This window comes from Peromyscus californicus, unplaced genomic scaffold (genome assembly GCF_007827085.1).
Source record: "Peromyscus californicus insignis strain IS unplaced genomic scaffold, ASM782708v3 Scaffold_7__1_contigs__length_154581171, whole genome shotgun sequence".
In the NCBI taxonomy this organism is placed as follows: domain Eukaryota; kingdom Metazoa; phylum Chordata; class Mammalia; order Rodentia; family Cricetidae; genus Peromyscus; species Peromyscus californicus.
The window spans coordinates 115,022,417-115,046,108 of record NW_026294595.1 but is presented as its reverse complement, the minus strand read 5'-3'; the positions used below and the strand labels follow the sequence as shown (position 1 = coordinate 115,046,108).

General features: G+C 41.2%; 1 protein-coding gene and 1 non-coding gene across 2 annotated transcripts in view; one reads left to right on the top strand and one right to left on the bottom strand.

Annotated features, from left to right (window-relative positions):
- Nucleotides 1-23,692, top strand: part of Sel1l2 (SEL1L2 adaptor subunit of ERAD E3 ligase) — a 68,859-nt gene that overhangs the window by 26,022 nt on the left and 19,145 nt on the right. The window contains exons 4-10 of the mRNA XM_052725795.1: nt 6,071-6,124; nt 6,548-6,607; nt 6,694-6,775; nt 8,510-8,664; nt 9,444-9,500; nt 17,301-17,369; nt 19,010-19,087. Coding sequence (XP_052581755.1) covers nt 6,071-6,124; nt 6,548-6,607; nt 6,694-6,775; nt 8,510-8,664; nt 9,444-9,500; nt 17,301-17,369; nt 19,010-19,087 — 555 coding nt within the window. The remainder of the gene's footprint in view (nt 1-6,070; nt 6,125-6,547; nt 6,608-6,693; nt 6,776-8,509; nt 8,665-9,443; nt 9,501-17,300; nt 17,370-19,009; nt 19,088-23,692) is intronic.
- LOC128102814 (U6 spliceosomal RNA) lies at nt 19,166-19,270 on the bottom strand. The gene has a single exon (XR_008215560.1). It is a non-coding gene; the product is annotated as a U6 spliceosomal RNA (small nuclear RNA).

Genomic DNA, 23,692 nt, shown 5'->3' with positions numbered 1-23,692 from the left:
ACACAGTGGACACATCTGTGAATGTTAATAAAATACAAGAATTGTTATATCTCATAGTTTGGTTAACCAAAAATACAAAGCTTTGGATGACCCTACCATTTATATCACTTAATTCCTTTCCTTATTTTCAATGCACATATAAATTAAGTCAACCAGACTACACTTGATCAAATAGTTTGCCATTGGCTTTAAAGTTAGTCAGAAAATAATTTTCTAGGGCAAACCTAGTAGCAGAGGAGACAGCTCTAAACTACAACTGCTGGCCATGAATTGCCATGATCATCTTTCTATAGAGAAGCAGGCACTGATGGGGAACTCTAGGAAACACAGTCACAGGCTGCAAGGTACCACAGTGAGGTAGCACAGCAGGAGTTCCCAGACCATGTTCGATCATATGTGGCCTTGGGTTCTGCATCCTAATAGCTTTTCCATCTTGTGTTCATGTTTGGTATCCCTAAAGAAGTTATGTCTCGAAACCTCCGTTTTCTCAAACCTAAAAAGGAGCTTGGTAATAATGTGTGTGCTTCACAAAGCTGCTGGAAGAAGTAAATAACACCATCAAGAATCCTTAGCAAATGTTAAAGGGCATTTTTTTTTGAGTTGAGGATCGAACCCAGGGCCTTGAGCTTGCTAGACAAGCGCTCTACCACTGAGCTAAATCCCCAACCCATTTGGTTTTTTGTTTTGTTTTTTTGTTTTGTTTTTTTTGAGACAGGGTTTCTCTGTGTAACAGCCCTGGCTGTCCTGGAACTCACTCTGTAGCCCAGGCTGGCCTCGAACTCACAGAGATCCGCCTGCCTCTGCCTCCCAAGAGCTGGGATTAAAGGCCTGAGCCAGCGCCACCGCTGCCGCGTTACCGTTAAAGGGCATTAATGCATACTAGTGTGTGACAATGTTCACCTCAACAGCTCTGTCTTTTAAATCAGCCAGTCCTGTTTTATCCATGGGTTCCAACACTGGCCCCACCTTGGGATGTGTCCTTTCTGAGTCTCAGTTTCCTCAGATGTAAAAGTGAGGTTATCTGTCCAGTATGTGTGTGTTTGGTCTCAAGGAAGACCAGAACAGAGAATGTGCGTGTGAACAAACTTAACCAACAGAGGTTGACATTGACCTGATATGCAAATTCCAGTCATGCTGTTGAAATGTGGCATGTTACACTATTGCTTGGTAAAAGTCCTCTAGCAAAGCCCACTTACCCCTTCTCTGACATCCTGGGACTCCTTTAATCTCAGGCTGACCCCTTATGGATTAGGAAACAGATCATTTGTATACGGATGAGTAGAAAGTCTCCCGGACTGCAGCGGAAGTGAGGCTGAACTAAAGCTATCTATCATTGTTACCTCTAGCAACTTCCCTAGGAATCGATTTACTCATTCATTCATTCATTGATTTATTGTACAAAGAACAGTCAGTTGAAGAGATTTTGTGCCACAGACCATCCTGATAACACCTAATAGGGCTAGCCAGGAGCATCTTTGTTGGCCTGCTGTTTGAGCTAGCCTAATCTAGGAACACTGTATGGATTGTCAGAAATGTTTCTGGGAACTGGGAGGACAATGTCACACAGAAAATGCACCTAAAGAAGCTGGAAATGTGACCAAATAACAATATTCTTATATATAATATATGTGCTATTATATATACTGTGTATATATTATATAGAGAGTATATAATATCTGTGTGTGTGTGTGTGTGTGTGTGTGTGTGTGTGTACAGAAAGAGAGTAGTCTCCATGAAAATGACTCAGCAGGGAAAGGTGCCTGTCTGTAGCCTGAACCCTGAGTTTGAGTTTCAGTGAAAGGACATGATTATCTACCAGGAGTGGTCCTTTAAACACCTAAAACACATGCTTATTGTCACACACACACACACAAATGTGAATTTTTTAAGTCATTGGACTTAAATGTACACACTTCTTTGGCTATACAATTCAAAACAGTTTCACCACGGATTATATGAAAATCCTTTCTATTATATAAAAATAACTACCACAGATGTATAAAAGAGAAAGATGTGAGTGATGTTTTACTGTGTTCTGTGATTTGAAAATAATTGGATCTCAATGGCAGCGGCTCCACATATTCTTTATTTATGTCAAATTTGAAGGGTTGAAGGGTTTCTGGAAAGACTCTAGTCATCAGCACCGTGCCATGGCTGAAAACATCATCTCTAGTGTCAATCTAATAATCGCTTTGATGATTCGAGGCTTCTGTTGGGTGTTTTTGATGTTAATGGCCTTGTATTAAGAGTATCTGAGTTACTCATTAGAACTGATTCACACTTTGCTTTCACATGTAGTTTGAGCCAAAAGTAATGATCACAAATGCTTTCCAGCTTCGTATGGTAATTAGAGGGAAATTGCTTAATCTTCCTCCTCCTTTAATAATTTCTTAGAAAAAGCAAACAGAGAGATGTTTGATTTTTAAATTGTTACGGCAGACCCCAAGTAACTTACTTTAAAATACGGTAAAATATCCATTATGCTAAAGCCTTCACAGTAAATCCCAGGCATTTACCCATGCTGAGTGCCAGAAGCAAACCGGCGGAATTCAGAATCGAGTCTTATGAGAAGCCGGCATACAGAATCCGACCTTCAAAACTGCTAGAGAGTCACAGATGTCACCACTCTTCTCTCATTTTACAAAATGTTTCTTTCCTGGGTTAAGATTTAATCATTTTATGATCCGCCTAGTTTTATCTTATCCTTATCCCAAAAAGAAAAGACAAACACCAGTAAAAGCAGATGGTGATGAAGTTGTTAGGTGGCAATGCCCGCCCAGGCACAAAGGAAAGGACAGTCCTCAGCACAGTCCACCAAGTGACAGCCCTTAAGGCCTTTCAGCTTCCTCTATTGTCCTGGAATGCTGTAAGCAGCATAAAAATAATAGAAACGAGTTGAATGCAGAGCCTGTCATTCATTGTCATCACTCCACTAAAGAGGGAGGAAGCATGACCCTGGTTGGTTTGATTACACAAGAGTGGTACCATCGTGGTCCAGTCCTTTCATCTTCAGTGAGCTCTGTATAGAGAACTGTCCCTTCCCCATCGCAGAGTAGAAATTTAATACCAGCTTTACTTCACAACTTCACCAGTCTACACAGTTTTCCTGAAGGACAGACCAACATGTTTGCTGAGCTCGGCCCAAAACGATGTACTCCGTAGAGAGTCTTCAAATATAAGCCCAAATGATACCTTCTCTTTAAAGGTCAGTATGTTTGTTTACTGTCAAAGTTTCTGCATAATTGAACCAGATTCTAAACTGAGCACAATCAGGAACTGCCAGGAGTTGCAGGAATTTTTTTTTAATCTAAAAGTGGCTAGTGGCATCTTTTAAAAGAGCCAATTTAAGCCGGGTGGTGGTGGCGCACGCCTTTAATCCCAGCACTCGGGAGGCAGAGCCAGGCGGATCTCTGTGAGTTCGAGGCCAGCCTGGTCTCCAAAGCGAGTTCCAGGAAAGGTGCAAAGCTACACAGAGAAACCCTGTCTCGAAAAACCAAAAAAAAAAAAAAAGAGCCAATTTAGCCATTTCAAGCACACAATCCAAGATGCAGAGGAGTCCCAGGGCTTTCCACTTGCAATGAGTGTGCAAGGTGCACCTTCTTTAAAAGGAGGCTAAAGAAGAACGTGAAGATTTTCAGATTAGGGGTTTTGATCAGTGTGCAGATTAGGTAAAGGACAGAAGTTACACTAATGTATTAATTAGAAAGGGAGAAAATAACTTCTAGAGTCAATTTCCTAATCACAAAAGCAACACAGGACTCGGGTTATGGCGCAGTTTGGAAAGTGCTTGCTCTATAAAAATGAGGATCTGGGTTCTAAGCTCAGAACCCATTTAAAGTCAGGGGCGATGACATGAGCCTGTAACCTCAACACTAGGGAGGCAAAGACAGGCAGGCAAGCCCTGTAGCTTGCTGGCCAGCCACGCCAGCGTAACTTGACCTACCAAGTTCCAGGCCAGTAAGAGGCCCTGCCTCAACAAAAACAAACAAAAAAGAAGTGGATGATACCTGAGGAACTCCTGAGATTATACTCTGGCCTACACCCACACACACACACACACACACACACACACACACACACACACACACACAAATAAATGAAAAGTAACAGGGTTCTTTATCCTTGAAAGTATAATGCAATTACTCATTTCCTGGGGTAATTGAATTATTGAACCTCGATGAACATGCTTGACATTTGACAGCATCCTTTTAAACTCTGTGACATATAAATACAAGCTTGGCAATGGTAGATGAGATGATGATGATGATGGCAGATGAAGAACAGACAAGAAGAGATAGGCCTGGAGACTACTGGAGTGGCCCAGTAAGCACTGAGAAGGGTTCACAGACAGCTGCTGGAAGAAATGAATCTCAAAGAGCCAATAAGAAATTGAAAATATCACAAGTTGAAATGCACTTAGTCCGTGTCACCTTCCAAACACTATAACTTACCAACACATACATCACAGAGGGGTCCACCCTTGTGAGCACACCGGACCAGGAACTGCAGCTTGCTGCTACTGCCCTGCATCCTAGGAGTATAGTATGCCATGCCACTAGCCCAGGAAATAACAAAATCCAGATTTGAAACACAGTTTCTATAGAGCACATATTGCTTTCACACCATCACAAATGTGGGAAATCATAGGTCAAACCATCTGGGAGCTGCCTATGTGGGCTTTGAATCCCATTTTTCGCTTGGTGCGTCACACTGATGTACTGATTTAACTTGTTTCTGTGGTTTCTATAAAAGCTTTTTGGATGGCATACTGTGTCGGATGCAGGCAGGGGCTTCCAATACTTCCATGTTGCTCTGTGATCAGGCTTTCACTCTTTATTCAGTATATTTTTAAGTATTTTATTAAGTCAATTCTATTTTATTTTTAAAATATGAATAAAAATACTTAAATTAGGGGTGGGGAAATAGCTCAGTAGTAGAGCATTACCCTGAACATGTGAGGTCCTGGACTCAATCACCATATCACAAAAAGCAAGAAATATAGAAAGCTTAGAGAAAGCTTATATCTGTGGGGGCCCACAGAGGCTCCCTAGTAAGACCTTACTCAAGGTCAGAGAATCTGAGCTTGCTTTACCCAGCAGGGCTGCATAATGGGATGATTTGGCCACAGGTGTGGTTACCAGGTGTTTTGAAGGGTCTACAATTGGCTATATGTTGTGCTTTGATCTTGAATGGGGGCAGTCTTTTGCCTCAACCCTTGGCATTGTATAAAAAGCCCTTTGAAATAAACCTCAAGGCCACTGGGTATTGACCCAGGGCCTTCCCGAAGCTACCCTGTGTCTCTGTCTTTTTTATTGTCTGTTTCTATCTTCCTATCTATCATTTCCTCATTCCTCTCTCCTCCCCCGAAGAACTCTTGGACAGGTCAGAGCTGGACTCTGGCAGACTCCAACACATATCAAAGGAAAATTTTATTTACAACAAAGGAAAACATACATCAACCACAAGTTTATAATATTTTCTAGTTTGCTTGCTTTTGTTTTGTTTTGTTTTTGAGACAAGGTCTTTCTATGTAGCCTAGGATAGCCTAGATGCCATGATCCTCCTTCCTCAGCCTCCTGGGATTACAGATGTGTACCACCACACCTGACTTTACTATTTTATTATTATATCTTATTCTAAAGTACAACAAGTACCGAAGATTCACATATTATATAATCCTCCCAATATAAAAGCACTTTTTTGTATTATAAATAACAGTATAAATTATTATAAAAATATATGTAAGATATCCATTATCAATATAGACAAAAAATTATGGAGTTGGAGAGATGGTTCAGTGGCTAAGAGCACTTGTTGCTCTTGCAATGAACCAGGATTTGATTCCCAAAACCCACATGGTGGTTCCCAGCCATCTATAACTCCAGCTCCAGGGAATCTAATGCCCCCCTTTTGACCTCTGAGGGCACCAGGTATACACATGGTGCACATAGATACATGCAGGCAAAGCATTCACACACATAAAATAAAATAAACAAATCTAAAAAATAAATATGTAGATAAAAATGATGAAACAAATTGACTCCATTTTGTGTTTTCTTATGCCCTTTAGGCACTAGGATTTTTATCTTCTTATGGAATAGGAATGGAATATGATCAAGCCAAGGTAAAAGTTAACTCTATTTTTCTGGAACAAAATTTACTTATTAAAAGGAACACTGAATAGAATTTATTCTTAGAGAGGCTCATTCTACTGTTGTATTAAAAGTACCTACTCAGCAGAGAAATTTAGCAATCTGCCACAAATTTCTTGAAGTCTCATACATCAGGTTCTTTACTGAAGGTAGATACTATCTATTTCATAGGATTTTAAGATGATAAAATGAAATGCCATATGTCATGCCTTTACCACAGACTCTATACCCTGGTAACCCCAATAAATGGAAACCATATTAACAGAACAGATTGAAACTTGGGATATATTTTGAAATGGTTTTTTGGTTCATTCCTGGGGTAGGAATGAAGAAACAGTATTTGACTTGAGTTCCAAATTTAGGAAACCAATATAATTGTATTTCTTGTACCTTAGGCACTGATATATTATACCTTTGGAAGTGCTGGAGGAAGCATGATGTCCCAGATGATTCTGGTTTGTAAATATTCTTAGACAAAAGTAGATATATTGTAACTATAGCATTATACAAATAATAACACATATATATGCTTGTGTTTTAGGGGTACAGATATTTGTCAGGAATCAATGTTCTACAAAATTGTGAAGTTGCCCTAAATCATTACAAGAAAGTGGCAGATTATAGTGAGTAAATCTCATAAGGTTTTTTTGGAGGGGAGGCAGTTATTGGTTGGTTGGGTGGGTTTTTTGTTGTTGTTGTTTGAGACATGGTCTCATTGTATATATCCTTGGCTGGCCTGGAATTCCCTATGTAGGACTAGGCTGGACTCTAACTCACAGAGATCCACCTGCCTCTCTCTCCCAAGAGCTGTGCACCACTATGCCTTGCTAGAATATTTGCTTCTTAAACATAAACACTAAGTGAACTCCCCTAATTCTAACCTAAATCATGTTGGATGGTTTGTTAAAAAGTTCCTAGTGGGGTTATGGTAGTATGGGCCAGCATCTTAGTGTTTCTATTGCTGTGAAGAGACACCATGACCACCTCAACTCTTATACAGGAAGACATTTAATTGGAGCTGGCTTACAGTTTTAGAGGTTTCATCCATTATCATCATGGTGAGCAGTGTGGCAGCATGCAGGCAAGCATGGTGCTGAGAGTTTTATATCTTTTTGTTTGTTTATTGTTTTTGTTTTTGTTTTTTCAAGACAGGGTTTCTCTGTGTAGTTTTGGTGCCTGTCCTGGATCTCACTCTGTAGACCAGGCTGGTCTCAAACTGACAGAGATCCGCCAGCCTCTGCCTCCCGAGTGCTGGGATTAAGGGCGTGCACCACCACCACTGCCCGGCTGAGTTTTATATCTTGATCCACAGGCAGCAGCAGGAGTCTCTGTGTCCACACTGGGTGTAGCTTGAGCACAGGAGACCTCAAAGCCTGCCCCCACAGTGAAACATTTCCTCCAACAAGGCCACACCTACTCCAACAAGGGGCCGTTTTCTTTTAAACCATCACAACCTATAAACACTGTATCTGGGATGCAGAAACACAGAATGGTCACTTCAAGTTTGAGGCTAGCCAGAGCTATATAAAGAGACTCTGTCCCAAAAAAATAAAGAAGTGAAAAAGGAATTCTAATGAAACAAATAGAAGATACACACACGGGAGGGATTGCTCCACAGTTCAGTCATTGTTCTACCACACAAATTTTGACTACAAAAATAGAGCATGGGGTAGTTTGTGTTCCTTCCTAGAGGCTCTTCAGAGTTATATGTCACATTCCATCTTGCAACATCACTCAGATTACATACAGTTCTAAATAAAAGTCTTCCTAGAGGTGGATTGAGTCCATTAGGTTAACTTCTGTATTTACAATAACATCTAAACGTGTATCTCAGACATCTGGGGGAAAGGGGGCTTGAAAAAAATACTGTTGGATTTCAGAGGCTATTTATGACAAGATCATTTTTCATACGCTCAATGATAATGGAATCGCTATGTATGTATTTCAACTGTACATTTTGTTAGGAATAGTCAAGCAAATGTATTTTTGTATTTATTCTCAGACTATCTATAGGGAATAAATGAGTAGCCCTTATTCTTCTATTGCAATGGCCGTCCCGGAAAAAGTTAGCACAGGGGGATCAATGGGTGTCCCTTTAAAACCTTGCCCATAGCCTCACACGAGTCTATGTTGACAATATTTATATGAGTTTCAAAGGCAAGTACAGACTTTTTCCCACTGTTTTTCATATCCAAATAAACAAAACCCAGCAAGTCCCAATTTCCTATGGCTCTTCCCTGTCAGCAGTCCAGATTCCTGCACAATTTAAGCAAAATGAGTCTAACCGTGTTTCTCCAAATCAACTGTTACTTCTTGCCGGCCAGGTGTTCTATTTTCTGACTTGTTTCTATTCACAGTTGCTGACAAATTGGAAAAAAGTGAAGGAATTCCAGTGGAGAAAGTGAGACTAACCGAAAGACCTGAAAATCTGAGCTCCAACAGTGAGATTTTGGATTGGGACATATACCAGTACTATAAGTACTTGGCAGAAAGAGGAGATGTTCAGATACAAGTAATGCACACAGAAAAGACCACATTCTCAGAACATGCCAGTTACCAGAGAGCTGGCCCCTTCTGAGGGCCAGGGGTATCAACAATGCCCTACTTTGAATGTGAAGTGGGGGATACTCTCTCCTCTCTGCCCCACTTCTGTTTTGTCCCCTTGCAACCTGCAGTTTTTTGAGGGTTTATTCAAGAAATAGCTGCCATGGTGATAGCAAGATGGTGGTGGTGGTGGTGGTGGTGGTGGTGGTGGTGGTGGTGGTGGTGGTAGTGGTGGTGGTGGTGGCAGCGGTGGCGGCGGCGGTGGTGGCGGCGGCGGCAGTGGTGGTAGTGGTGGTGGTGGTGGCGGCGGCGGTGGTGGCGGCGGCGGCAGTGGTGGTTTTGCATTTCTTCCTGGAAATTTCACTTTTTAAAAACCTAGGTTTTAGTGATGGGAAAATAGTATCTCCAATGTTGGCATTAATGTAGATGGCCTCCTGAGGACCCATAGTGGGAACATGACAGCACCTATGTGATCTTAGTGAGTCATAGACTAAGGCCCCTCTACCCATGAATCTGGACATTACCATACACCAGCCAGTGGCTTTCTACCACGAAGGAAGCCATATGCCTAGTAGCAACTGATCATGTGATCAAAGAACATAGACTGGAATGTTCCCCACCTCTTCCAAAGCACACCAATAACATCAGACTGAAGCAATGCACTATAGTAAAATCAACAAATAAATACTATTTTTATTTAAATTAATATTGCTGCTAAAACCATTTTCAAAAAATCATCATTTCCAGGTATCCCTTGGACAATTACATCTAATTGGGAGGAAAGGCCTAGATCAGGATTACTATGTAAGTTGATCTCAAACTTTAGTCCTATAGGGGATAATGGTAGCGGTGAGGTAAGCTGAGGGCCCAGTGAAAAACGGAAGAGGGGGTAGTAGGCAGGATGTGGGAAGCCCACAGCTGTGGCTTTGGTCATATTCTGAGGGAAAGCAGAGTTCACCCCACGGTTGCATTTTTCCTAACTTGTCTTCAGGCACAAAGCAACTTCTGAGGAGCAACCAGGGCAGAGGATGTCCCATGCCTGTGCAGACCCTCAACATTTCCTACTCCCTACATTCTGTCAGGCTGGTGTTGAGCATGGAGAATGCCCCCATTCACTGGCCTTGAACTTTTGTCTTTCCCAAAGGCCAGTTGCAGAAAGTCCTCATGGGAAATTTCTGCTAAGTTACCTGAGGGCCTAATTCATCAGGTTTGGCTAGGTCAGGGATCAGGCTGCTTTTAACTGTAACTTAAGCATCTCTGCAATTCTGTGGAACACTTAATCACTGTGCTTGATCTTACCTTATTGTGGTGAGTTAGAGGCCTAATTAGCCCTCCAAATACATACTGGAGGAAAAAGGATAAACAAGCCTAACCCACATAGGTGAGATGCCACATCACAGGCTGAGTTCTGTCCTAGGTTCTAAATGTGGTCTCAAGGTGCCAATCACCACAGACCTGGAGAAACAAATGATGTTGCACTTAACTATCATTTTCTAGGAGCCACGTGCTCATTTTCTCACAGGAAAGAAAACTCTGTCTCAACATAAACCCAACAGCCTAAGGGACAGAAATCACCTCTTTATAAGGCAGCTACATTAAAAAGGGGTCTGTTACTCTCACTTCACTTGATATTGTTATTTTATATATGTCTTTGGTGCTGTTGTTTTCTCTTTTATATGAGAGATGGTAAGCATCAGATAAACGTCAAAGTTAATTCCATAAAGTAGCAATTTACATAAGCATCTGCATCCTGGGGGAGCTGAAACGGAGGTTTCCAGGGCTTTTAAAACCTGATTGTGAGCACTGTGTTAGCTCCTTAGACAGGAGTTCTGTGTTCATAAGATTGCTCCAGTGTCTGACTTTAGCCTATAATAGATGTTAGTCATTGGGTACATAACTGGGAACATTTCCTCATTTGTTCTAAAGAGGAACTTTGATTGACTTAAGGATAACAAGAGCCTTTTTATATAACACCCTACATACACACACACACACACACACACACACACACACACACACACACACACGCATACTGTCAGTCAGCCACACACAACATGAACATTTGAAGGGAACTGGAGCCACCTCAACTCAGCAGTACAAGCCCTCCTGAGTGGCACTGAAGGATTGCAAGGCTATAGTGGCAGCGGCCAAGAGCCAGGCATCCTGAGGACCTGTCTCAGGCAGCAGCACTGCTGTGGAGATTTTTTTGAGTGCTTTATAAGTGAAAAACCTGCTCTGTAGAGATAAAGCAAATTGTTTCAAGTCTCAGAGCTGGAAAGTAAGTGCATTAAGAAGCAGAATTTGAAGAATGGTGTACTGACTCAGCAGTTAAGAGAACAGAGGACCCAGGTTCAGTTCCCAGCACCCACATGGTGGCTCACAACCATCTATAACTCCAGTTCCAAAGGATCTGACACTCTCTTCTGGCCTCCTTCTGGGCCTGGTACACAGACATTCATGTAGTCAAAATCCTCATACATAAAAATAAATCATCAAAAATAAATCGCAAAATTGAATGAAGGCCTTCGGCACTGAAAACCTGTGTTATTTCTAGTAAATATCATTTATTCTTGCACCACTCCCACAATATAGCCTCTAAAATCTGCTTTCCCATTTTTAGAGCAAGAATGCAGAGAGAAGCATGATCACTCAGGTTCCTCCATCTCTGACTTTCTAATAATTGGCTTGGGCCTCATTTTTCTCTAGAGATCTCAAGATCATGAGTTTAATTCCAGAACCTTTCCTTATAGTCAAGCACTCTTTAGGACAGGTTCAGGCTGATCCTTTCTACTCCTCAGTCTAATGAAATTGAATATATGTGGACATTCCTCCAGAAATCTCACCTTAAGCCTATTTGGCTTATGCTCAGTTAGCTAGCCACAGGGAAGAGGGGAAGGTGAAAGAATAAGAAGATTCTGAGGGGCTACTATGGCAGCTTCTCACATATTTGGCTTCTTATCCTTTGAGTCTCACCTCCTTGGAAAGAATTTTCTTGATAACTCCAGTGTTCCACTACTTATACTCCCACACCATTTACTTTCCACATAACACATGTACCTCCCTTCATTCTATTGGTCTTCATTGCTGTCTGTGTCCACAGTGGAATTTATGTCCTTGTTTCTCTTGCTCACTAGTTTGTCTTCTACTAGGAATAATGCACTCGGTAAATATATATTGAATGAGTGGATGCTAGTAACCTACACATTGACGATGCCTTTCAGCATGAAAACCACCACTTCAGCCCATCAGATGTTTCAGTTCACTGAAGAAATTATTACCACAAGGCTCATTTGAAACGTGATGCTCCAGTTTGCTGATCAGCAAATTAAATACCAAAATGCCCTGGAACTATCCTGCCTTTCCCCATCACTGCTCACTATTTGATTAAATTAATTTCTCTCAGAATTTGTTATCATAGGGAATAATTTGGCACCTCTCTGACCAAATTTATAATTATTAAAAATTGTGTATGTGCAATTCTTGATTACATTATCTTGAATTTTTCTATACACATATTTTAATTTCATTTGCATTCTTAAAAATATAAAAGCTCAGAATGAATTGGATTAGGAATGCTGGGTGCTTGGGTGCATATTATTAAAGTGGATGCAGCATAATTAAATTAAAACTGGCAGAGGAATAATATCAACCCTGAGAGCCATCTGTATTATCCTCTCTGCCACCCAATATAGAGAAAGACTAATGTCCCTTTCCAGGATGATCTACAGAGCCTTGGATAAGGGCAGTCTTCATAAATGTTTTCAGAATAATGCATTTCCTTCTCATTTCATTCTAGAGAAAATGTTACAAACTGATTAAATTAGGGATTTTCTTAGAGTCAATAAAAAGCCACATTTACAAGAGGGGGGAGTTTAAATAATGAAACTTTACCTAACACAATGCCCGAGACATGCTATTTTTCATAGTAACACTCCATTAGCTGTGACACAAACCATTATTCTACTGAGAAAGAAAGTAGCTGTCAATATAACTTTAGACTATAATCTGCCACTGCAGTAAGATCTATCCTGATTAAAATGTACATTGTAGAATGAGCAATTGATAAGTGCTCAATAATTTTCTTCAAAGCAAGATCTCAAGTACTCCAGGCTGGCCTCAAACTCACTACGTAGCTGAGGATGACTCTGAACTTCTGATCCTCCTACTTCCACCTCCTGAGTGATGGGATTACAGGCACGTATACCATGCCCAGTTTAAGTGGTGCTGGGCATTGAATCCAAGGACTTGTGTATACTAAGCAGGCAGTCTACCAACTGAGCTACATCTGTGGCTCTGCTCAGTGAATATTTAAAAGATACATGGATGGCTGGGTGGATAATTATTCTGTTTTGTTTGTTTGGGGCATGATCTCATATAGCCAAGGCTGGCCTCAAAATCATTATGTAACTGAGAATGACCTTGATCTGGTTACCCTGCCTCCATCTCCCAAGTGCAGGAATTACTTGGGACATGCATCACCTCATCCAGTTTATGCAGTACTAGAGATCAAACCAGGGTTTTATGCAAGCTAGGCAAGCACAAGCACTCTACAACCTGAACTACATCTCCAAACCATCAAAATGCTTGAGAGCAACTTGGTTTTACATGAAATTGCCTTCATGGGGTATCTTTTTGTATATCCACCAAAGTGACTTGCATGGCAGTTTCATGTGATGTTAAATACATTTTTACAGCTAGGTGTGGTGGTGCACACCTTTAATCCCAGCACTAGGAAGGCAGAGGCAGGCGGATCTCTGAGTCTACAGAGTGAGTTTCAGGACAGCTAGGGCTACACAGAGAAACCCTGTCTCTTTAAAAAAAAAAAAAAAATAGAATAGAAGCAATCACACAATAGAAGCAATCACATCAGAACCGGTAAATTTAAATAGAACTGAAGTTCCAAGTAGGCAAAGACAGTGAAGTAAAGAAAACCACAACACTGGAGTAGAGTAAGCTACAACACTAGAGTGAAGTAAGGCCTGACGGTGGAGTGATGAGAGTCGCGGCAGTGGAGGAGAGGAAGCCCTGACAGTGGAATGAAGAGAGTCGCAGCAGTGGAGTAGAGGAAGCCCTGACAGTGGAGTAGAATAAGCCATATCACTAAGTGCTATATGAGAAGCTGCCAACTCTCATGAGCTTTATGGGGTCACATTGTTCACAAGGGTTGGGAACTCTGGGACTTGCTTCTGAGTAGATTATTTCCTTTTAAAAGTTCAAATTATCTTTTTCCCAGAATGAAACTTTTTTTTCCAGAACTTTCTACTGCAAACTAATTGAGAGCCAAATTACTAAAGTGGACTTTGAAATGATTTTAGGACCATGATACTTAGGCCAAGATGTCTCATAAAGATTAAAGTCCAGGTCCCTTGTTTTAAAAATTTATACATATTCATTCACTGATTTTAAAAATATTTTATGCATGCTTAATATATGAAGACACGGTGCTAAGTACAGAGGATCCAACATTGAAGGAGACAAACAGATAAATTGGTAGGTGAATGACATTATAGGGTCAAAACAGGGTACTGGGAGAACACAGAGGAGGAGAATCTAAATGAAGAAATCAAACCTAGATAATGTGACTTGCACAGATGACACCCTTATTTGGGTGTATGCTTAGCTTTGGCCCACTGAGTCTCTGACAACACCAACCTGAATGTATCCAATCTCACCAGGTCTCAGAACCCAAGCAGGGCCAGGCCTGGTTAGTATTTGGATAGGAAGAGCATCCATACAAAAAGCCCTTTTTCGCCGGGCGGTGGTGGCGCACGCCTTTAATCCCAGCACTGGGAGGCAGAGGCAGGCGGATCTCTGTGAGTTCGAGGCCAGCCTGGTCTACAGCGCGAGATCCAGGAAAGGCGCAAAGCTACACAGAGAAACCCTGTCTAGAAAAACCAAAAAAAAAAAAAAAAGCCCTTTTTCAAAACCAGTGTGGTTTTTTAATTTGGCATATCATACATAGTTTTAATTTTCTCCTAACACTTAGATTAGTCCAGAGATTTCTAGTTTCAAGATTTCCCAATGATTGTAAATCTCTAATGATATTTATTTTCTAAAGTTAAATCCTTAGTTTAGTAGTCAACGCCTGCATTCTCTTTTACAAGCCCTAGATTTGGGGTATTCTATTCCGGCCACACTGAAACAATGATGACTTCTTAGGCAGCTTAGACATTCCCAAAGGAATGAAGACTCTCTTTCTATTGACACTCCTCTGGTTTCTGACTGCCTCAGTATAGTGAAGCTTCTATCACTTTGGCCTTCCCCTTTATCCCATGAAGAGTTCCAAGGACATAGAAAATGTATTCAGTCGTCTTATGGAATATATATACTGTGCATGACTTTAGATGTCATTAAATAAGACCATATATTAACAGTACCTTCCTTATAATGATAGTATGAGAACTTAGAAAGAAAAGCCATAAAAACACTTGTTAGGAAACAGTACAACCTATATTCTCCCATTCTCTACCCATCTAATTATTTGGGGGCATTCCTTTTATCTCACCTACTCAGTGCTATTAACATATGTTCATTTGGTTTGTTTTTTTTTTTTTTTTTCTCAGCACCATTGTCAGGTAGCAAATTAGGAACCATGTTTTATTTTAAAATAATTTTATTTATTCTTTGATATTTTCACACACGTATTCAATATATCTTCAACTTACCAGTGGCCAAACCCTCAAAGAAACTTGACTCTATCCTCCCCAACACTTTAAACTATCAATAGCTCCTAAACTAGGAACAAGGCCATTAAGGCCCTGCGCCATCCCATGCTGTAATGTTGACTGGCTTGATCTTATACAGTTCTTGTGCAGGTAACCACAGCTGCTGTGAATTCATAAGTGAAACAGCCATGTCATGTCCAGAAGACAGCATTTCACAGCTCTCCTCCCCATTCTTAAGGCTCACACATTCTTTCCATCTCCTCTGCCATGGTATACCTTGAGCCAGTGTGGGTATGGGGTGGGGGATAGGGAATGATGGAGATGTTCCATTTAGGGCTGAGCGCTTAACAATGACTTACTCACATGTCTTTGGTAACCATGAGTCTCTGTACTAACTGTTACTCACTGCAAAAAGAAGCTTCTCTGGCCAAGGTTAACAGTAACACTAATCTGTGGGTATAGAAACATAACTATTTAGAAAATAGTTTGATAATGTGGGCATTTAGCAAAATGAAGGAAGTAATAGGTTCTCTCTTAGGGCCTATGACCTCTCTAGCTGTGGGCTTTTGGTCAAGTTAACAGTTTCAGCCATGAATTTTCTCCTGTAGAGCTGGCCTTAAATCCAATCAGAAAGGTGTTGGTTACCCCCAACAGTCATGCCACTATTTCACCAATGGGAAAATCTTACTTGGCAGGTCAATATTATAATATTCAGGGTCAACAATAGATCATCATTGATGTCTTTTTTCACCTGGTGGATCTTCTAGCAATATGAAATCTAAGGGACCATGGTTTTGTTCATTTATGAATGACCTATAATACCTAATACACCAATAGACATGTAGTAAATGCCAGTCAAATTTTCTAAAGGACAAATGAAGACTAAAAGAGATGATGCATTGAAGTCCAGCAAAGGTGCATCTGTACTTACGTCCACAAAGAAGACTGACTTAGCAATATAAAAATAGCTCTCAAATAATATGGCAACATTTTTAGAGCCAATTTTCATATAAAAGATTTGTCCATATTTCTTCCCTAAATATTTTCTTCTCTTTGGGAGGGAGCAGATAATTGCATATTAATCTAGTTAAGACCTTGTAAAGAATAGACTCATTGAGTTCAAACAGATGAATTGTGTGTAAATGTGACAACAAAGAGTTGTTTTTAGGTCTCTTTCTTGTGGTTGGTCACTTTTATTTCTCAGGAATTTTCTAGAAAGTCAAGATGAGGCCGAGAGAATGCAGCAGTAAGAGATAAGATTATTCTAGAATGTTTAATCTTATTACTTAGAGAAATCAGAGGCTTTGCTGATCTCCTTCATTTTGATTCATAAGAAATTGTCTTGAAGCTGACCTCTACACAAAGACATGGTCTCAGCAAGCAGTTGGGTGTGTCTGGCCTTATTCTGCCTTATAAACATTAGGATTCTGCCAACTGTAGTACAAACTGTCTCAAAATAAGTACATAAAAGCCTACTTTTCCAAATACTGGACTATTTAAATCTGTAGCTGAGATTCATCTTTTGCTATGAAGCCACATGCCTATCCAGCTTTTCCAAATGTGAGAAGAAAAAAGTTTTATATTCTAAAATATATATATAAAACATATGTATATAAAATATATTTGCCCTGTTTTGAGAACACACACACACACACACACACACACACATACACACACACACACACACACATACACACACACACATACACACACACACACAGACACACACACACACACACACACACACACACACACACACACACACATTCTCCCACTCTTCAGGTTTATAGTTGAAATAACACTTGGAAGAGTGTCTTAAACAAAGTGGTTATTTCATAGATACTTTTGAATGCACATTGAATGAATAAAATCTGGTTCAAAGAGCCAGTTTGTAGAATGTATTTGTGACTGGCAATAATACTGTTCCTTTTCTCTCCAGAAGGCACTATACTACTTTTTAAAGGCAGCAAAGGCTGGGAGCGCAAATGCCATGGCATTTATAGGAAAGGTACATTCTAGTTCATCAGTACTTGATATTTCTTTAAAAGCTAAGAAACACGGGGACTGGGAGATGTCTTGACTCATAAAGTGGCCTGCTGTCAAGCATGAAGACCTGGGCTTCAATCTCCACCATCCCCCACCCCAAAAATCCTGTCATGGTTATGCAGTTCTGTAACCTCAGTTCTGAATAGGTAGAGGCAGGCAGATCTTTGGAGCTCATTGGCCAGCTAGTCTAGCTGAAACCGTGAGTCTTGGGCTTAGTGAGAGACCCTGCCTAAAAATGTAAGGTAGAAGGGCCAGTAAGATCACTCAGCAGGTAAGACATCTGCTGGGAAATTCTGGTGATCTGAATTCAATCATCAGAAACCACATGAAAGTGGAATAAAAGAATCAACTCAACAAAACTGTCCTGCTGTGGCATGCATGTTTGCAATATGGCCACCCCAACACACATACATACACACATGCACACACAAAATGTAGACCTGACTGGCCTGAAGCTTGCTACATAGACCAGGTGCTGGCCTCAGACTCACAGAGATCCATCTCCCTAAACCCCTTGAGTGCTGAGATTAAAGGCATATATCACTACTCCTGACCAAAAAATAATAATTAATTAATTAGTTAATTAATTAATTAATTAATTATATAAAGTAGAGATTCATCAAGGAAGACAGTCAATGTGATTTCTGGGCCTACACATGCATATCACACACACACACACACACACACACACACACACACCTCTAAGAAATGGACTTGAGATGCAGTTTAGTGGCCAAGTGTTTTCCTGGTACGTACAAGGACCAATCAATCACTAGCACTGCAAATAAATAAATGAATGAATCACACACACACACACTCACACGCATGCACGTGTACACGTATTCTAAGAATTAACTAGTAAAGCTAGTTGAATGCAGGGTAAGGTGTGACCACACTTGAAGACCCCTTTTACACAAGCAGTTGAAGAGGTACTCCTCTGCAGCCTGTGGGTAGTACTCTTGAGATGACAGGAAGAAGCCTATTAGAAACTCAGCCTTTATCTGAGGCACTCACAGAACCTTGCAATACACCTGGCCTGAACTTCTCTGCAAAGGGTAGCTATGAGGCCCAACAGGTAACAGGCTAGATGTCATCAGAGACTGGTACAGGCCCTGGCCCAGTCAAGTAAGTGTCTCTTTCCTCCACCCCTGGAATGAGAAACAGTTTTACACTAACCAAAGTCAAAATCAGCCCTTATGCCTGCTGGGATGGGCTATTCTTTCCCATAAAGACTCTGCTTTCTCCACTCCCCAGGCTGCTTTGGCTCCCTGTAGCTGATTTGCATTAGTTACCATGGGAATGAGTACCCTGCTTCTAGAAATGTTACAAACTGTAATTTAGATGCAAGAAATATGAGAAAACATAAATAGGGTCTGTTTGTCCTGGGGCAACATCACTCTAGTGTATGTAGTAGGTGACATTAGTTTCTTCTGCTTTCTTACCTGACATAAAACTAAGATAATGGGTACTACTTTAAAATGTATAATTCAGTGATATTTACTATACTCGCAATGCTCTGGCGATCATTATTGCTATTTAGTTTTTAAATATTTGCATCACTTTAAATGATTTTCCTATTGATAGCCTCTTTTTTATCCATAGATGTACTTAGAGGGGAATACTGCTGCACCACAAAATAATGCCACTGCCTTCAAATACTTCTCCATGGCGGCCAGCAAGGTACACCCTCAGCCCACTGCCTTAAACATATAAGATAACTGGCTTCTATTTCAAGCAGACTGATGCCCGAGAATTGACTTCAAAATCCTAAGCCCCTGTGATAAGTGTATAAAGTGAGCAGGGGCCATGCTAATCTTCTCTGTATCGTTCCAATTTTACTATATGTGCTGCCGAAGCGAGCACGTGGTGTATAAAGTGAGGACATGACCACTCCAAGGTCTGGTTGAGGGGAAAGTTTTTACTGTAGATAGAGGGAGAGTACAGACAGAGGCATCTGGAAGAGTCCAGAGCAGACTGAGAAGAGGGGAGGGAGAGAGTGAGGAGAACCAAAAAAGAAAGCAAAGACAGGAAGACAAAAGGAGAACAAGAGAGCAAGCATGTGGCCAAATGGCAGGGTTATATGGGAATGAGAAGCTGTGGGGAGGGAAGCCCATGAGCTGGAGAAGTTTAGGGTAGGGGGCAGGTGAGAAGAGCTGGGAGGAGTCAGGGTGCCAGCATGGACTCTGTAACGGGTATTTGCAATAAACTGAGAGAGCCTAATACACTCACTTTGGTATGCTATTAGGCACCACGGGTAGCCATTGGTCCAGGGTTTCTTTTGGACCTGACAATAAGCCTAAGAAAGGACTTGCATGTCCTAGAGGAGGAGATCATCAGCAATAAAGTACTGAGCTGGAGCATGGAGGGATATGGCCTGTCTTCTGTCTTTTAGTAAATGAAAAGGGCAGTGACTCGGCCGCCCTTGCTGGAGCCAGCAGGAAGCTAGACAGAAACGCAGCTTCCCTCACCCCTGAGAAGTAGAAAAAGCCATGACTTGGGAACAGAAAATATAGGGGTAGGAGTAGAGAGGACACATTAATCACTAACTGCAATAAGGTTAAGACAAACGTAGTCACCATCTAGCTTTCCTCAGGGACAGTTTATCTAAAGGCTAGAGCCCCAGTAGCCCGTGTGGAAGGTTGTTGGGGCGGTGGCCAAGGAAAGGAGATGAAGAACACAGTTCTCTGGCTTGAGCATCATTCCTGCAATTTTCTCCAAGTGTGGCCATGATAAGTTATGTAACTTTTCTGTGCCTCACTTTCCCTATCAGTAAGTTCAGAATATAAGATTTCCCTGATGTTGTCATATTACAAACCATGAAAGCATTGCCTGGCATATAATAGTTGCTGGACATTAACAGTTGTCTTTTGTAATCTGGAACTAGTTAGGTAGAGTGAACCTCGAAACATAGCCAAGGCAGAATAGCTTGCAGCTATGAGGGAATACAGAAAGGGTGTGACAGTTGACCCTCTGTATACTATGTTCCATATGCATGCATTCAACTAATCATGAATCCAAAAATTGCAATGGAATGCATACAGACATTTTCTTGCCATTTCTTATTCTCTATACAATATAAAAACCATTTACATCACCTTGAGGTTGTATTTGTTGTTATATAGAGATGTTGTTATATAGAGATGAGGTTGTATTTGTTGTTATATAGAGATGTTGTTATATAAAGATGATTCAAAGTATAGGGAATGTGCATAGGCTATATGCAATAGTACATGATCACATGTGGGAGGTCCAGAATCTGAGGACTTTAGTGTCTTTGAAGGTCCTGAAGCCCATCTCTTCCCACCCCAGTACCTGAGGACATCCATGATCTAGCTCCTGCTGCTGAACATGGCTTTAATCATAGTACTCAGGAAGTAGAGGCAGGCAGATCACTGTGAGTTCAAGACCACACAGGGTGACATAATGAGACCCTATGTCAAAGGAAAAAAAAAACTAAACAAAACAAAGAAAATATCTTTGCTGTAGGCTCGGTGAAGCTGAGTGTCTATCAGAGCAAACTCAGTAGGCTACCCAGAATCCCTTTTCTATACAAAGAAAGACCTCATCCCACACCCATTGGCCTAGTCTCGGGAAATACCCTGATTAACTCTCTGGCACCCACAAGAGGAAGCATTTTTTTTTCCTGTCTTACGATTTTATTCTATAAACTGGCAAAACCAAGAAGCATTTGGATCAAGAATACTTTCAACTGTTCTGTTTTTACAAGCTGTACACTGCCTTAGGAGCCTGTTTAGGAATGACAAGCAGACAGTGGCTGCTGCTCTTGTGCTAAAATGACTGAGAGGCTGGTCCTCGGCACCTCTCCCTTGTAATTTGTATGAAATCACTGTTCAGGGAGACAGTTATCCAGAACACCACTAGATTAGGGAGACAAGGGAGGGCAGGCTTAAAGGAGGTAACTGAGGACAATCTTTTGTAATCTGGCAAATAATACGGACTTGTCACCCAGGAGGAATAATGCCAGGAAGCTGGGCATAAATTAACTCTGCTCCCCAGATGCTAAAGGATTTGTAACTAGCAGTGACCCAGGCTAGTTATATTTTAACCCTAGCTTTTCTTCTTTATGAAGGAAGTCTAAAACTGTATTGAAAGTAATTCTTCTCGATGGCATTAGGTGGGCACAACCATACTCCATAGCTATTGCCCAAACAACTTGTTAGAGTTCTCACACATGTTTTGTTTTGCAACTTAAAAATAAAATACTGGGCCAGGCAGTGGTGGCACACGCCTTTAATCCCAGCACTCGGGAGGCAGAGCCAGGCGGATCTCTGTGAGTTCGAGGCCAGCCTGGGCTACCAAGTGAGTTCCAGGAAAGGCGCAAAGCTACACAGAGAAACCCTGTCTTGAAAAACAAAACAAAAAAAAAAAAATACTGTTCTTGGGATTTTAGCTATAGCTCAGTCAATAGACTGCTTGTCTGCTGTGCACAAAATCCTGGGTTTGATCTTTACATTGAAGAAAGCAGATGTGGTGATACATGCCTATGATCCTATCTCTCCAGAGGTGGAAACAGGAGAATCAGGAGTTACGTATCAAGTTCAAAGCTAACCTGAACAACCTGTCTCCAAAATAATGTGTGTGTGTGTGTGTGTGTGTGTGTGTGTGTGTGTGTGTGTGTGTGTGTGCTGTTTAATTTGCTTTAAAGTTCTATCAGTACCAGGACATAAAAATATCGTTTACAAACTCCTTTGTCTCACTTGTCTCACACAGGACACACCAGGCCCAACCCTATCTTCATACATTTATCACACCCTTCTGTCCTGTAGTCATTCTAAGTTCTACTCATCCTGAGCAGGGCTCAATCCTTGTTCCCTCCACTAAGCCTCCCTACATCCTTTAGCTCACAAAATCATTTCTTTCTTTTGAATTAGTGTCTACTCTGGCATCTAGAGCTTTCTGCCTCTGGCTACTTTTCTACTGTCTGGAATCAATGTCTCCTCAACTTGAGGAGGACAAGGTCCTAGCCTCTTGCTAAGGTTCATTAAATGTCAGCTAAGTGACCATCTGCTCCTGAGGTTCATGTCCCTTAACTAATCAAGAACATTAAGCCCTAACATGGAAGTTATATACTGGGAAGTTGGCTACACATATGTTTTGGTCAGCCCAGAAAGTGCTTTTCAAATCAGTAAATGTCACATCAAACCACAGACAGTCAAATCCTTTTGTGGCTTATGATCATGATAATCCATGTGAGATGTACCTCCCTTAAACCTTGTTACCATGTTGGCAAATGAAAATATAATTTTGGATTTTCTTTTAAAATGGCAAGAGTTAAGCAGGATTACTGTTTTATGTGGCAACATTGGAAGCAGATAACTAGCCAGAGGCTGCTGTCCCTAGACAAGGCAGATCCCCTCTGGCTTGACTCCCTCTCCTCTGTTCTACCACTTGTCCAAGTCAAGTTACCTTAGGTAGGACTCAATGACAGATCAAAGGATGGTTCCACCAAATCCAACTTGGCACACCAGTAAGTTTACTGGCTTACCTATAGAGCATGGGCAAGGGTGACTTAGAGCAGTGGTTCTCAACCTTCCTAATGCTGTGACCCTTTAATACACTTCCTCATGTTGTGCTGACCCGCAACCATAAAATTATTTCATTGCTACTTCAGAACTGTAATTTTGCTACTGTTATGAATTGTAATGTAAATATCTGATATGCCAGTTGGCTAGGTGAACCCCGTGAAAGGGTTGTTCAACTCCTGAAAGGGGTCATGACTTAGAGGTTGAGATCCACTGACTTAGGGGAACATGGATGACGCCAGAGCAGCCACCCCACTGGAAAGCCTCAGTGCAGCACAGACAATGACTTCATCATAGATGCATACTCTATACACTCCAGGGAGACCCCAAACCACAAGATCTGCAAATGAAGCAGAATTCCATACATCGGAAAGAAGGGAGTAAAAGGGAACATCTGGAATCTCACGCAGAGTCTAATGACTCCCCCTTCTTCTGTGAGGAAACATCAATAGACCTGATTGTGAGGGTCTCTTGCAAGCAGCCACAGATATTCTGATGATGAAGAAGGTAATGGCTGTCACACTCAGAGGGCAGTGTCCTACTACTCCTTACGTCACCAGCACAGAGCATGGAGAAGACAGAGTGGGCCATTCCGGTGCTAAGATTGTAAATAGGTGCTCTAGGCTTACCACCATTGAGTTACCAGTGAGAGAAAGAAAGTAGTTTGTTCTGGCTGTTATAGTCCTTTCCCTTCGTCCTTCCTCTCCTTCCCCGCCCTTTCATTTTTTTTTTCAACATTTAA